This window comes from Lepisosteus oculatus, chromosome 25 (assembly GCF_040954835.1).
Source record: "Lepisosteus oculatus isolate fLepOcu1 chromosome 25, fLepOcu1.hap2, whole genome shotgun sequence".
NCBI classification, from domain to species: domain Eukaryota; kingdom Metazoa; phylum Chordata; class Actinopteri; order Semionotiformes; family Lepisosteidae; genus Lepisosteus; species Lepisosteus oculatus.
The window spans coordinates 7,605,556-7,622,373 of record NC_090720.1 but is presented as its reverse complement, the minus strand read 5'-3'; the positions used below and the strand labels follow the sequence as shown (position 1 = coordinate 7,622,373).

General features: G+C 37.2%; 1 protein-coding gene across 4 annotated transcripts in view; it reads right to left on the bottom strand.

Moving 5' to 3' along the window:
• The window catches only part of ephb2b (eph receptor B2b), a 192,194-nt gene extending 175,692 nt beyond the window's left edge, over positions 1-16,502 (bottom strand). For all 4 annotated transcript variants that reach the window (XM_069183719.1, XM_015337251.2, XM_006641931.3 and 1 more), the window contains exon 1: positions 16,210-16,502. In XM_069183719.1, the coding sequence (XP_069039820.1) occupies positions 16,210-16,261 (52 nt within the window). In that variant the 5' untranslated portion in view covers positions 16,262-16,502. The remainder of the gene's footprint in view (positions 1-16,209) is intronic.
• Between the last annotated feature and the right edge of the window lie 316 nt (positions 16,503-16,818).

The following is a 16,818-nucleotide window of genomic DNA, read 5'->3' as shown; positions in this document are numbered from 1 at the left end:
CCAGGTGGAATATCTCTTTTCTGATGCAAATTAAGAAGCAACCTTGTCTCTTCAGATCCAGTGGCTGGTTTTATTTTTTAAGACGTTAAGAAATGACATGGATCCCACTAGTTGTCATTATCTGAACCATGTACAGATGCACTGACTTGATGATTCTCCATTTTGAGCTTGTGCGGTTATTTTGATTGTTAAGTCTTTCTGGCCTAAAGAGACACACAGCAAACTGCAGCACTCCTGCCTTTAGTGTTAGAAAGTAAGTCAGAATAGATGGTAAAAGACAGCTTAAAAAACTTCTGGCACCTCTACAAAAATATTTCATAATCTTGGACCAGCAGAAAAAAAAACCGTCATGTGGAGTTAATGTGACGTAACACGATAAAATGCATCCCAGTCTAACCATTTAAGCAGAATCACTCTGTGGCAGGTCGGTCTTTGAGGGGACTGTAACAACAGCCGACCTGCCACTAGAGGCCATTAAAAGCATTTAGAATTTGCAATTAAAAACGTTTGGTGATAATGAGTTAATTAAACTATTGGCAGTAGTTAATTCAACAGTCTCACATGGGGTAAATTAGCAGAAGGTTTGAATATATGAAGGGTCTCATGGTGGTAGTGGGCAGCTGGGTGTCTGAATGATAGCATTCTGGGGAGGTGGTTGTGGAATCTGTTCTTGCAAAGACCTGCATGATCTCTAAAATAAAGGCTCCTGCACCATATAGTATCACCCTCATGGGTTTTCATGTGATCAGATCCCTGAAGCTAAATAAAAGCTGAAACTTAGCCCGGATGGCAAATTAGCTGCACGTTTGCCACTCAAAATGTGAGCGTACATGGCACCCTCAAATTTTGAATCAAAAACTGAAGCCTTCAGAAAGCCTTGCTCCAGAAACTGTAAAACAACGTATCATGCGCAGTGTTTAGTAACACTGTCTCGTAGAGCTTGAGCCCTGGGTTCAATTCCTGGAGTGCAATCTGTGTGGAGTTTACATATTTTCTCAGTGTTCACATGGGTTTCCTCCAGGCGCTCCAGTTCCCTCCCACAGTCCAAAGACATACTGCTAGGTTAATTGGATTCTGTAAAATTGGCCCTGGAGTGAGTGTGTGCAAGCTTTTGTCTGTGTGCGCCCTGTGACAGATAGTAACCATTGTAATGTCTTTCAAACACAATTATAGTAATTTAGCAATTTAAATATTCTTCAGTTCACATCTCATTGTGATCACAGGATAAAACTTTAATCAACAATTTTCAGTCTGTAGTTATCTGATCAGGAATAGACAAATAGGTCTCCGTAGGTGTTCAGACATTAAAGAGATTTTGACATGAATACTAGTTGAACACATTACTGTTAATATGTATTGATATTATTTGATTACAATATTAAGTATTTAATTGTAAAGTCACACTTTCAGACAAATCCTTTGAAATCCACATTACCATCCACAATCCAATTAATAAGTATATTTTCATCAATAACTGAGATAACATCAGTGCTTTGATTTCCCTGTTTTGCCTTTATCAGGTGACTATTTAAATAAAGCATATGCGCTTAAGGTTAATGGAATTTTGTTTTTATTTAAATCTTCCACTAGGAACGCATATTTAAGCTGGTACGTGGAAAGAGCATAGCTTCTAAGAAAGGTTATTTATGCAAGAGGAAGCATGACTGTCTTCTTTATATACATTATATACAATATTACAGACAGCTAAAATATTATCTTTACATGTTGTCACACACAACTTCACCTTGATATGGTACACAATCATGCAGATTGAATTACATTTTACAGTACAGAAATTCCATAATACAGCAAAGCTATTTTTTTCCCCAAAAACACAAACTCCACTTATTTTGGTGTATGTCTACTGTAGCGGAGTAAGGGTACTGGATGAATAAGGTGCTACATAAATATTTCTACTGTAACATATTACATAAGCTCTAGCAAGAAAGATTGGTATAGATAGAGATATATGTACAAAGGCATTAGCCTTAACTCCTCACAGGTTTCTGAGTAAGCGCTCTGTTCCAAACCTACTTTTCTTTTAGACTGCAGATTGAAACAATTACAGCCCCAAGGTAGAACAACATTGCTATCATTTAGCCATTTCAATAAAAACAAAAGCCAGAACCAAAATGACCCCCCACCTTCATCATATCCTTAGAAAAGAACACAAAAAATTTATATAACATCCAGATCCTCAATCATCAACCTCCCACAGCTCCTGTGTTATACAATACTTCTTTTTCTGAAATTCTACACTATCCAAATCATAAAAGGATATGCCCTTTTCGGCTCAAAGCTAATTTTGCACATTTTTTTCTCCTAAAGTAATCCTCAAAGAGATGTTTTAAATAATGTCAAGATCAGATTTTTGAGTATTTATTAACCTATAGGAAAATATTTTGTTGTTATTCATACGCATCGCTCTAATGTTTAATAACTAATCAAGACAGATGTCGAAGTGTCTTTGCTTTGGAACACATCCGATTTGTGGGAAAGGTAACTTTTGTTTCCACAGAATTACAGCGCATAGGGTCAAATTTTGCACCGTGCTAAGACTCATTAAAACGTGCACACAATCAGTGCTGCTGTTAACGCACACCGCCTGAAAAAATTGCCTGAAATAAAATGAAAAGGAAAAACAAACCATGCTAAAGCCAATTTTTCTACTGCAGCTGCATTTTCTCTGCTTAATCTTTGAGAATCTGCTTTTTCAGAATGGCCACTCTAGACCAAAAGACTGGACAAGGTTTATTTTACCAGCTGGAGCTGATTTACTGACTGTAGTACAATAAAAGCTCTTCGAGCTGCTCTACAGAGACCCCCCCTGGGAACAACCTGCTAAAGCTCTAGAGCTGTTCTCCAAAGGAAAACAATAAGGCAGAGCCTATAAACGTAGTCTCAGCACGAGAAGGAGAATCTCATTTCTTCACTGTTCTGTGACCTCCCTTTCTTCATGTGCAACTGATTGCAATTTAACTACACTTTAACTGTAGCGTTCTTTAAGATGGTTATCCCCAGGGGACGATGCTACATGTTTTGGAACTGGGCATTCCAACTTGGAATTCTCACTCTAGGAAAAAAAAAACGCAACTTAAGGAAACGAGCCCAAAAAATAAAATGCAGTCTGCTTGTCGTTAATAGTATTATTTTTAATAAATCTGCTTGTGCCCAGCCCAAGCTTCACAGAGAGATTAATTACCACAGTCGCACCAGGAGTTCAATAACTTCCAAGTCGAAGTCTTAACAGGGCTCACACCCTGGTAAGTAAGGAATGTGTAAAAAGGAGATTCAGTTACATTTCTCTGAAAATGAACTTTGGGCTCTCCATGCTGTTGAATACACTGTTAGTTGCACCTCACACTGCTTTAAAGCATGGGTCAGCAACACCCACCTCATGGGGCACACGGACACATTCCAGCCAGCCCTTTCCACACTGTGTTCTCACGTGTATTTCATAGCTGTCATTAATAAAGAAATAAAATTCCACGCAGTAACACAATACCTACAAGAATAAACTTAGCTTCAGTAGGAAATTAAATATCTAATCCACTGCTGAAAGCGTGTTTCTCAAGCAATAAAAAGAGGTCTGATCATCTGTTGAGTACAACATCATTTAATCACCTCAAGCTACTTGAAAATGAACTCCAGGAAATATTACAATTAGGACCACACTACTTATTTCTGTGGTTAAGAGGCCTGTTCATACTTAATTATGAACAGCAAAATGTGCAAGTTACTAAGACGATTCAGCCATTGTTCTTGTAATTAGGTACTCTGCTCTACAAATGTTGCATTTCATTTTATGAGGTTATGGTTATTACAGATGATGATGATAAGGCTAGATAGCTAATGTGCTTTTTTTGTTCATGAGGCTTCACGGTTGTGAATATTCATGTTGAAGAGCATGTTGAATTCGGTCCGTACATCTGTGCATTCTTTATGTTTGCAACAGCCCACATAAAGTTTTATTTGGTCGTTACATTTCCTATTTTTGCTATTTTTTCGAGACGTGGTGCCTACCATAAACCAACGGCTGCAATATTTCCACTTATTAACCTTAATACTATGAAGTGTGATCAGCCAAGTACTACTTCCTCAACATACTAAATTTCTCTTGGCCTGGCATATTAAAGTAGACATTTTAGGTTTTTTAGTACTCTGCCCAAAATTGTTGCTGAACCCTGATTTAAAGGAGCACATGCTGCTCTAAATTCTGATGGTGAAGTACTGTAACAACCATTAAGTTCAGTTGTCAACTTGTCCACTTGTCTCAGGATAATGACACACCTTACATTTAGGCCTGGCAATGTTACGTTACGTTAGTTTACAGTTCTGGGCTGATATCAAACCAAGTTTTTTAAAGTTTGTTTCCCTCACATTTTATTAAATTATTTGAAGCACACTAAATCTGATGATCTCTTCAGTCCTGCTTTTAAAAATATTATGAGCCTTCTGTGAAGAAGACTGGCATAACATCGCGTGAGAAGGCTCCCCGATTTAAAAGAAAAAAATGAATTAAGCCGATTTGCATGTGTATTATGTTTCAACTGCTGTATGCAAATGCACCCACTGTGCTGCAAACAAGATTCATGCATATACTGTATAATGGAAGGACAGGCAGTGTGCACTATTTACAAAGCATAACATGTACTGTGTATGAACAGAACATGAACACCGATGTTTTACTTCAGAGCCCTGTTAATTGAATGCAGGGAGTGCAGAGTCAACATGTTTATGCTGTACACATCTTTCCTTGTTCAACTGGAACTACATGCATTTTGATAAAGCCAGAAATGGCTTGGCTGTGCACAACTTCATCTCTCTCTAGGTCCACAAAGAAGAATGTTTTTTAAAAAGTGAATCTCTGCATACAGATCTTTCATGTACAAAGCCTTCATAGCCCTACTGGGGTGACACTTGAAACAGGCCTATCTGATGCAACAGTGCTAATACTGTACTTAGTAATGTGAGAAGAAAGCAAATTGAACTTTACTTCTAATCCTGAAATTAACAATTGCGCTGATTAAGCAGTGCCAGATAAGAATAAAGGAATGGAGGCTTACAAGCACTTATAGATAAAAAAATATTACTGCTTTAAATTCCTAGAATAATTCAAATTACCTGCATACACAGTGCATGATAGGCTGCAAATTCAATGCTAAAGACACTAAGCTGTGCAAGAAAACTGCTGTACTAAATAGCACAATTTATGCTGCATGGAAAGTTGAATGAACTTGAGAGAGTAATAATCTATAAATACAATAAGATATTTTTTGGTCCTGCATTTGTAAAAACAAAATTCGCTCCAAAAAACTGTATCTTTATGTCAATGTTACCTTTAAAAAAGCAACTATCTTAAATGAAAATATTAAAGTAATTTCAAAACCTATAATGCTTTGAGAAGAAAGGTTTGCCTAACCTTCAGAACCCTCCACCACCACACATGAATTGACACTTTGCATTGACATGAATGTGTCACTAAAGCAGCACATTCTATCAAGGGCCAATTTGGTTCAGCATTAAATATTATTTATAGTAATTGCTTGAGTTGTATGTAAAGGTTACAATGCCAGTTTCCTATTCTGTAGGCACTTATACCTCATGGGGAAAATAACATATGAAACCTAGATGTTTCCTTTAATCTATGCCATTCTGTAACACTTTCATTGAGACAATTTAGGGATTTGATATTTTAAGTTCTCATACCAAAAGCAGCTATAACCCTCAATATACTGTAGCCCTCAACATCCTTCTTATTAATTAGTATAAGAGAATTAGTCTGCATCCCATATAGGATGAGCCCTCTAAATCCCAAAATGAATGCAGTTATAACAAACAAGATTTCCTATTCTACAGTTGCATAATTATAGCTTTCCACATCGCTACATGTAGTAATAAATACATCTTTCAAGAAGTGATAAGGACAAAATCCTATGTGGATTCCTAACAGATAGTGCAGAGTTCTAACATTGAAGATGGCTGATGTGGGATTACTCCTTTATAGCTTAAAACAATTTAAAGTTTCAAACATCCTATTAAAGAAGCATAAACATAACCGATCACAGATTTCCGCCGTGCAGTAAAAATGGACTTTCATACTGTTGCAAAGAAAAGGACAAAACCCACTGACACCGATTGGTGGAATATGGTCAAGTGATGTTACTTTTTGTTTCTTTAAATCCGACTACCATAAGCTCGTCCGCATTACTTCCCATCGATGCAAACTCCAGTCCTGTTTTCCCGTTGTAGAAGTGGCGGATGCTCCTTAACGCACGTGCTTTACCACCCCCTGCTGGATGCAGAGTCGAAGACAAAAGAAACGATCCTCCCGGCTTCTGCATGTTAGCAGAATAAGCAGCAGCTTTCTCATCATTTTAAGTACCTTAAACACAGGTCCCCAAAAAATTCATTCAGAGCTATTCAAAAACCGTCACTGAAACCCAATGCCAAGAGCAGCTTCAGAGAGAACATACAGGTAATCCCTTCAAGTATTTTTATAATATTAATTTTGCACAGATCATGGTAGTTAGTGCACCTCTAGCGTCATTGGGTTCATTTCCAAAATAGAGTGCCTTCGGTGAGGAGTCTGTACAGTATGTCCTCACTGCATTCATGTGGGTCTCCACCAGGTGACCTCCCACCTTTCAAAGACATGTCACTTGGGTTAACCGATCCCCCAAACTGTCCCTATGTGATTCTGTGTGCACCTCTGACAGACTGGCATCCCGTCCAGGATGGAGATCTGCCTTGTACCCCTAGAGAACACCAGTAGCTCTGGGCTGCCACTACCCTTACCTCTCAGACAGAGCTTTCTGAAAAGGGATATTATTTTCTGCAATACAAAATATATAATAGTGATTTTATTTTATTACATCTTATTTTTATATTGCTGTATTTTACCCTTACCTTTTGAATATGAATGCAGTTTTGACCTTTCAGGTTTTGACCCGAGTACAGTTCAATTGTTGTGCCTTGGCTACACACATACTTTGACTCGACCTACTGTCTACATACAATGAAACCTACCCGTGCAAAATCAGACTCTGCAAATAGTCACAGGGCTCCATGGGTTTTCTCAGTAATGATCTTTCCATTGCTGGCAATAAGGTACAGCACTTAGACCTGCAAATCTTTTCAGCAGCAGTCTTAATGGAGCCTCGATGGCATTTTTGTTTCACCCCTTTGCCAAAGAAGAGCAGGCAGGGCATTGCCATTTCTTATACACCGATGTCGTGATCCGCCATGCAAGAGCAGCCTAATCCGTCAGCAGGGTCCAGTAACAAAAGAAGCTGGCTCAAGATCCTGGAACAATGATGTCATGCCACGCTAAGAAGCCAGGTCTTTGTGAGACTGGCATCTCTCTGCTGTTCCCTGACAGCCTTCAGCCCCCCTCGCCACCCTGATTGAAACGCATCTTCAAGGTAAGCGGCCGTCTGGACTGAAATGTGACTCCCGTCATCCCGAAAAACAACTGGTACCGGCACTAATTGAAATTTCGCATGCAACTTTTAATGATAAGGAGCTGGGCACTAAGGATTAGAACTTGAATGAGAATGGATTCCTTCCTAAAGCAACACTGGCTGTTAGCGTGCAGAGCTCTTCATTCTGCATCTGCTTCCATTCTATAAACTGTGAAAGAAGAGAAAAAATAATACACCTTTATATTTTCACAGGTGCCACACACTGCACATATATAATCCTGCTCTATTTTGAGCAATTTTCTGTACATTTCTATACGCTTTTCTACGCGTAAGATTCAATACGTTTGTTTTACCGATAGTAAAGTGAAATAAAGACTTCCCTTATACATACTGAATAAACAATTACAAAAGCCATAAAAGGAGGTCAGTTTTTTGTGTTCGTCTGAAGCGTACATCTGGAAATAGGCTTCATTTTAAACAAAGACACTGGTAATCAAGCCAATGTAATGTTTAAAGCAGGGCGAGCTGAAGAAAATCAGCACCATAAACCTAGAACTGCATACTGATCAACATTAGAAAAATGTTCTGTGGTTTAGAATTAGTGAATCCCTTACTTTCATAGCCAACTCTTCTTCTAATTTTCCCTAAGTGAAGACATAACTGCAGTGTAGTAGTCATCACTGTGCTCTTTTCATATGAAAACGGTTAGTCATCATGTGAAAGAGTATGTGCAGATAGTGACAGAACATTACTTTTCTTTAATAAACATATAACTCAACACCGCTGGCAGCACCATCACATAACTAAATCACCTGCACCATCTGGTTTAAAATGGCAATAGTTCAGTCAGTACACATCTACGTGGAAAACTGCAAAGAAAAACAGTTGAACACAGGAAACAGGGCACCTTATTTCAATAAGGACTTTTGTCATTGGGTCCTTCATTATTTTTAAATCTAGAGAAAAGTGTGAGAATTCCAGTAAATAAAAATTTGGTGCTGTTACTTAAGTATGATGAATAAAATCAGGCAGAAATAAGACATATTCACTCCAGACAACATTTTAAATAGGAAACAGCCAGTCAAAAAGATACAAACAACAAAAAGTATGTGGTCTGAACAAAGAATTTGAGAACGAGTCCTCTTCTGGTATTCAAGCCCAGCCAGACTTTCACCTGTCAATAGCTCAAAAAGCAGGAGAAAGCTCAATAAGTGTAGTGTTTTGTATGTGGTGAAGGCTGTCGGGGAAAGAAATTCTCTAAGGACAGCATTAAATGACAACTCTCCACCCCCATCTCTACACACACACAACCAAAAGACATCAAGAGGATTGTAAATGAAATGTACCATCCCCATGGGTTTGAATTCCTGGAGAACAATTTTAAAAGGATGCAGTGGACAACAGCAAAAAAAGCAGAAGAAATGGGAGACAAGGAGTTTTTTTTCAATGCATGATGTCCTATTTTGACCTATTTACTGCAGATTAGTACAAGTCACTCAGGAAGAAGACAAAGCAAATAGCTATTTTATGAACAAGCATAAAGCCATTTTTAAGGGTATCTTCGCACAAAATGTAACAACGGAGGTGAAGGACAGACAGAGAAATACCATCCATGTAGCCTTGGCAGCATATTCAATTAAATCAATAATCTACACTACTTAAATCAACAATCCATGCTACGTTCTAAAGCTGAACTATCTTGATGCTTAAGATGCTTAGAAATTAGAAAGTGCTGCAATTAATAATATATGTTAAATTCTGCTAGACTGATGCTTCCTTTTAAATGAAAAAAATAAGAAGTTATGCATTTTTGCCCTTCCTACTGCATATAGCATTCAGCAGTCACTCAGGTCTACTTTTACACTGACCCAAAACTGAAACACTTCCAGTTTGGAGGAATAACCAAAAACAGTGCTTTAGATTATGTTATACAAATACAACAAAAACTGGATTGTTAAACACACACGTAACCTATTAATAATAATTTTAATTTTAGGTTATGCACATGCAGTTTGGCTGCACAATTATTCTTTTGCATACCTATCATCAGTATTTAACACCCTATATTACAGTAAGACTAGTAAAACTGCTGCTACTAATATTCTACTTTAGATTAGCTTGAATTATATTTCCAAGACGATTTTTAAAATTGAAAAAAAAACATTTTATGAAAATAAAATGCACTCGTAAATACACACCTAAATTAAATACACGAGATTATACTTGGTCTTTTCTCTTCAAACTTATATTTTTTTACTATTGTTTCCAAATGAACTACCTATGGCTTAAAAAAAAACTCCCTCTGAGACAATGAAAGGTCTCTCACCGTGCTTTGAGATTTCATTAATTAGGTCAAACGAGTTTTGCGTCGCCAGGGACTGCAGCTAAACCAGCACAGTAATTTATTAGTATTTAGCAGTGAAGGGGGATATAAGAATGATTGGTCTAAGCTCCTTCACAAATGCTTGGATTCATTCATTTCAAATAATATTTCTGCACTTCAGCCAATCCTGATGTTAAATAAAAGCATTATGTATATACACATCTCCATAATTCTTCAAGGCAAAATCTCACAAAATTACTTTTTCAGTAGTCAAATGAGAAATGATGATCAAATTCTTTTATTACTTTAAACATACAGTGTTTTCAAGTACTGTGCTGAGTATAATGATCATCGCTATGCAGACGGAAATCTGGAGACAAACAAAATACTGTTTACACTGCTTTACATCCACTATAAATCTTACATTTGCAAAAAATATTATCCAGCATATTATATATATCATTTTTTCACTTGCTCCATGGTTTAAGCTCCTGAAATTAAAAATTCCTAAATGTGAATTTTTGTAGCATTAAACATTTACCTTCACAAACTATAAAACACCATAAAGGATATAGGAGGGGAAATATACAATTCCACAAGTATTGCCTCAAAGAAAAAAATCTGAACAATTTTTGGTATTATTTATATTAATTAGAATTTGTGAATTAATTCTGTACAACATGATTGAAATTATAAATGGAAAAAATGAATTATTAATAAAAATCATTAATAGTCAAACCCAATACTTGATAAAGATCACTATATTTTCTACTACGATTTTATTTTTACTCTATTTTACATTTTAGGTGTATTAACAAATCTCACATTATGAAAGAAAAGGAAAATTGCTATTTTTACACTAAAATGACAATATCCCATACTTTTTAATACAAAATAAAAATGTCCATTTATTTTACTGCATAAATCCTTTGTGAAGAAATTAAATAAAAGTGTTCATTTTTAATCCATTCTGGTATTTCTACAATGTTCACAATTTTAATAATTAAAACTGTATATTCAAGCGTACACATTTATAGACAAATGTATAAAATCCAAAAAAATGAAAAATGAATAAAACTGATTTCTAAAAAATCTGCTGTTGTACTGGTAATAGAAATGTAATTGAAAATAAGCCAGACCGCTAAAGGAATTATATCCCGTTTTAGGATAAAATCTTGTTCTTTTCAATTGCTAAGAAAACCGATCGCATGCTCTTTCTATTTTACGGAGTAATAAATTTCACAGTATGTTCTTAATTTGCCAAACGGAATGTAGCAAACCTTCGGTTCATTGCTACATCACAGGGTCTGACCAACAAGGGGTTTGTGTCTACTTTTTTGGTGGGATGTTAAAAACTGGATCGCCGAACAGAGTATTCACTCTCATCCAGTCATCAGCACTGAAGTCCGAACTAAGAAATGACAACGGAATAAGTTCTGGAAACAGAACTGAGAAATCACCCTTTGTTACTGTTGTAGAATAGAAAGGCATTTTGAACCAATTTCATGTTTCACTAACAAGGTCATCACATCTGATGACCATTTTGGGTTTCTTAATATCCTTCCACTATCTGTGAAGAATAAAATGAGAGGATAAAAAATTCACTATTGGAAAAGCTACTATTCATACAAAATAAAGCAGGAATAAACCACTTGATGTGCATTTATTTTTTCTGCATTACATGGAATCCAATAAAAATCACAATTTGCTTAAGAGACACCTAAAAATTAAGGCATGACATAACGTTACTGAAGATGTACAGGACCAATATGGCTGTGCATATATAAGACAGACGAACAATATTCTCAGTATAGATAAGGAGCTGAATCTCCTTTCTACTGGATCGCTGATCCATTTAATCTAAAATTGGATCAAATTTACGGCGAGAATAATGGCAATTCTCCGAAGTGTACACAAACACAGGAAATTGAAAAATTACGAACTGACGGACACAAATACAGCTTAGCTTTTGAATTTTCCCCATTTTTTTTTCTTGGTAGGGAAGCAGAACACTGTAAAGTGGTCGAGTAAATGTAGTTTCTCGCCTTGAGAAACAAACACAGCTTTCTGGGCTATGGTGACGTCAGCGCCAATCGGCTTAGCGTTCCATCCCATCGCTGTCTCTTTCCCCTCGCCGGGTTGTTTTTTTAGGTTACAGTGACCTCTGTTTCAACTCTCGAGTTTTCATACGTACCCAGCTCCTAGAAATGTATTGGACGAAACTCTAGGGTGATATGGAGGGGGAGGGGAGGAACGCCCGCCTACCACTGTCAAATTCATCAAGCCAGCTAACGAATGTTGTCCGACAAAATATCGCACATTAACCCTGGCGAGAAGTGCCCTCACTATATGTGCTTTGATCTCCTTTGGTGGCACCACATAGCAGAGAAATCTATCTCGACTGGAGATGGTCACTGTTGAACAGCAACAGCCTCAAGAAAAGATAGTGAGATTCCACTGTAATGCAATTGCCTACATTGCAGAAACTGAAATACATTCTGTTTATTCTAGAGGATAATTATATTTTTTTCAGCAGTCTCCATTTTATTGCTCTGCCAGCAACCTTTTGTTGAGTGAATGTAAATGTGGAACCCATATCCCAATTACTACCATGTGGCTTTCAAAAGAAATGGATAAAATAACATCCATTTCCATTTGCTTTCTCTTTAAAAATCGCTAACAGAAGCAGTATCATGTTCTAGTTTGATAAAATGATGTGCCCTCTTGATAAAGAAAAAGCAGAGTTATCCTCAGAATAAACCACCCTTCTGTCCTCCGAGCCCAGGAAGCATGTGGCCAGAATTCAAACAAATTTAATCTGAATTCTGGCTGCAAAAATATGCACAAACATGTTCATCCATCGACAGGAGGTTTTCTTAAAACAAAGCAAGTAACTGAAACTACAAAATGAATAGATACAAATAAACATTTTGTTTCAAGAACAAACAGCCCAGAAAAAAATGAATGCACTTCTTAAATGGAAAAAAATGTAAGAGGTTATCGTATGCAATTAGTTACACAAACAAAAAGCCATGGATTTAACAAATTATTCCACTCTCATCTCTGAATACTTTCCCCAACACTTAACCCCTTTAAAGGTTTACAACCATGACTTTCGTAGTTATCAAAGGCATAACATTTTAAATCTTACTCAAACGCATCAACTGTGGAAGAGTGAAAGAAGAAAGATAAGGATCACTAATTTCTGCTTTTATCTCCTTTCCAGCAGTGCTGCTGCAGATATATTGCAGAGCCCCTATACTACAGATCTCTCAGTTAACAGCAAGGACCTCCGAATTTTAACAGTCAAGACCAGAGACCTTCTTCGTATTCCACACAAATCAGCACTGCTCCTTAACTTTTCCAGCCTTATGAATAAAATGCATTGTCTGTCCACATTTGCAGCCTAAAATAGCAAAGAGATAAAAATCCTCATGCACACTCCTTGCTTTTCCAGGAATTCTGTACAGGGAAATTTTAAAAGAGTTTCATGTTTCTGGTCTACTTTTCTTATTCTGCTTGGAGAAAGAATTTACAGGCAGAGGGAGCATGGCGCTAATGTCTGCGACACAAAGCTACCACACCATCCCAGCATGTCTGACGTGTCCGACAAGCATTGAGAAATTAAGCCTTTACCATACATTGCAGAAGCTGTGCTTGGGGCTGTTAAAGCAGATTTCTAGCACAGAGCCTTGCTATGCAGCCCACCAACATGCCTCTTACACAGTCACGGGTGTCCTTTTTTATCTGTCTGGAGAAAGATCCGCCAGAGCACCTCATTCAACTAGTGATCAGAAATATTTGAGGATCAAAGGATCAAACAGTCCCGAGAAAGAATGGCCTTATAAGTTATCTACTGCTCTTTGACGTCCCTATCTTTAAGGGATGTACAAAACATTTTACTGAAAGCACATGTATGGTCATTTTCCACTGACACTTTGCAGTTCAAGTCTGATGAAACTCAGCTCCTCTGTCAGATATTTCTAGTGTTTTTGCTGAATTTATTAGGTGCAATGTAGATTGAGAAAGAAAGAAAGATCAGAGGTGAGACTGAAGTAAAACAATCTTCTCTTTGCAGAAAATGTTTTTTTTCCACAATATTACCTAAAATACGGAGGTCTTGTCAGATGTACAAGGCTATTCAAAGTAATACATTTTTTCTTTTCATTATGACAAGATCAGTGCCAAAGAAATTAAGTCTCTCACTGATATTTTACTATATTTTTCCTATAAGTCATAATAGAGAAAATAACTGGATATACTGTAAATGTGTACATACAGTATGAGTACAACTATACAAAGAGTACAGTGCATTCTATATTAATTTACAATGTTACTTTTAGTAATAATTCAAGTATAGAATATTGGGGATTTCATGTATTGATGACAATATACTATTTTAATTACTCAGCTAGTTAATTGTATGTTGTTGGGAACTTTTGCTTCAGGGTAGACAGAAATATGTTATATAAAGATGAGATCATTATCTGCATTTTCCAGCAACAGTTGTGAAGACCATTAAAAGATTTTCATCCACAAGCAACAGTACACTGAGCTCCATTAAAAAAAATGTTTTGTCACTAATCTAACTGTTCATGCCAAACACAGTGTAGCTCACAAGAAAGGGAACACACTTCGTATTTCTACTCCCCGAGACCCTTCTGTTTTCAGAGGAGGTAAAAAAGAAGAAAAGAAATAAAGGAGAAAAATACAGGTCTACTGATAAATGCGCACTTGAGGTCTAAAATTCTGCGCCATTTGCCCCGTCCACACCAAGACTGGCAAAGCACGTCCTTAAGACAAAGCAGGGCGTAAATATGTTTGGATAAGAGAGTTTGAGCCAGAACTCTCCAATGGGTAGGCCTTAAAGCATGCCGAGTAAGACAAGGTGTGGTGATTTTATTAAACTGTTAAGTAATGAAGATTTAGTTAACCTTCTCAGAGTTAACGCAATACCCAATAGCAAAAATAACTTATTATAGAACAATTCCATCAAGATTAAAAAGTATAGTGACCAGCTTGTGGTCATCATTATCCCTGTTTAAACATCAGCATATATATATATGTAATCATTTGAAATCTATTTTGCTTTTTAATCACCTTTGCACACTCCCTATGCCACAATGATTGTACCCACTAGCACTGTTTAATTCCGTTAAGCAAACATTCAAATAAGTACATCACAATGATGGAAGCTGACTTCTACAGTATACACTGTCCAAGTTAAATCAGAAGAGAACATAAATAAAAACATAAAATAAAATGCGTCGCAGCTTGAATGTCTACCTTTTTAAAACAATGAGAGCTGTTTGCTAGCTACAAGTTTTCCTTTGTGTTTATTGCAGTGTTTATTGTTTTATTGAGGAGAGGGTATTTTCTACACCAGGATAATAAATTGTTATACTTGAAATTTCACAGATGTAAACACGCATGAAAAACATTCACACATTCCAAATTCCTTCTCCAGTGCTCCTGCGAGGAGTCCAAACATCGTACTTTGTATATAAATGGGGATCCAGGAGAAGGCCTGCGCAGGAGATGAGTAGAGAATGTGTTTTGTATTAAGTAGAGGGATGCTCTGACACAGATTCATTAATACGGTGCCGAAGCAGGCATAGATACAATACACCATTCCAAAAATTAACATGATAGATCAAAACTCCGTCACTCCAGCTAGAATTTGCTAATATTTCTTCTCATTTTATTTATACAGAAAGCCATAAAGTAAATGAAGGCACTTAAAACACTATTTGTGTTATATAGTGCAAACAAAAACGCTGCACTACCACTCAGGACAAGCCGGCTGACTCACATCACGCCAGTTGCAGTGTTAAGAGTAGAGATGTTCAGATAAGCAATATAAATGTAAAATCGTCAGTCGAATTGAAAAACTCTTTTACTTGGTACACAGCTGCCACTTTATTTATTTTTTCCTCTGCCAATATCTATTGTCTAGTAATTTCTTGATTGTTTCGTGTAATATTCTAGAGATCCCGTGGAAAACGCATATCATTGCGGTTAAATGTCTTTTTTATTTGTGTTCAGATGTTTTAATTGAAGCAACCGGTAATTTACCGTCTATTTGTCGAAGAAGTCGGGTTTTATTTTTCCCCATCTGTGGTAAAGTCATCTTAACGACCGTAGTACTGGTGTAGTTTATGTTTGACAAGAATTGTGTCTGGACCTGCGCTGATGCGCTCAACAAAACAGCTGGCTGGACAGTGTTGCAGTTTGCAAATAAAACCCGTGTGTAATAATGTGTGCATGGGGGAGGTAGGCATAGTACTCGCGCAACACCCTCCTCACACTGAACATCTTCATGTGATGACTGATGCCACGACACCTTGTACAGGAAGATAAGGGAACCGCATCGTTTTGCTAGCGTGCGCTAATTACAGACACATACTGTACCTTGGCCACAGCGTGCTGAAAATATATGGCAAAGGAAAGAAATGGTCTTACCTTCTACAGCCCATACTGTGGGTACTATCCACAAAACCAATAAGATATCCATTACTGCGAGGGGTTTCTCAGTGTAAAAATATAAAAAGTCCAGGCATTCAATAAAAATAGGTCCGGAAAGCCATTGACAGTAGAAACCAAGAGACGCGCAAACCTTGGCTACCAACAGAATGAACCAGATCCCATGAAAAGAGAGCAAAAATCTAAGCCAAGTTTGGGTGAAACCAAAAGAAGGCAGACACAGGGGGAATCGTCTCGCTCGCAAAATCTGTTATTTTACACCTAAATGTGAAATGTGAGCCCGCTATTTGCAGAACGCACCACACGCCTGTGTTAAATCAAGTTCGCGTTAACGCGTAAAAACATTTGGAGGGTTTCAGGGCGCTTTCGTATCAACTCTAAGCCTGTCCCCACCCTTGTAGGACGCGTTATCGTTTCCCAGCTGTCAATCACGGAGATAAAGAACTGATTTTTTAAACTCATCAGTGCAAGATACTTGCTGAGAGTAGAGCAAGTCTTGGGGACTATGGAAAGAAATAAGGCAACTTAAAAACTCCTGTCAAACATTTTTGGGGTTTTATTTTACAACGCCATAGCATTATATCCAAA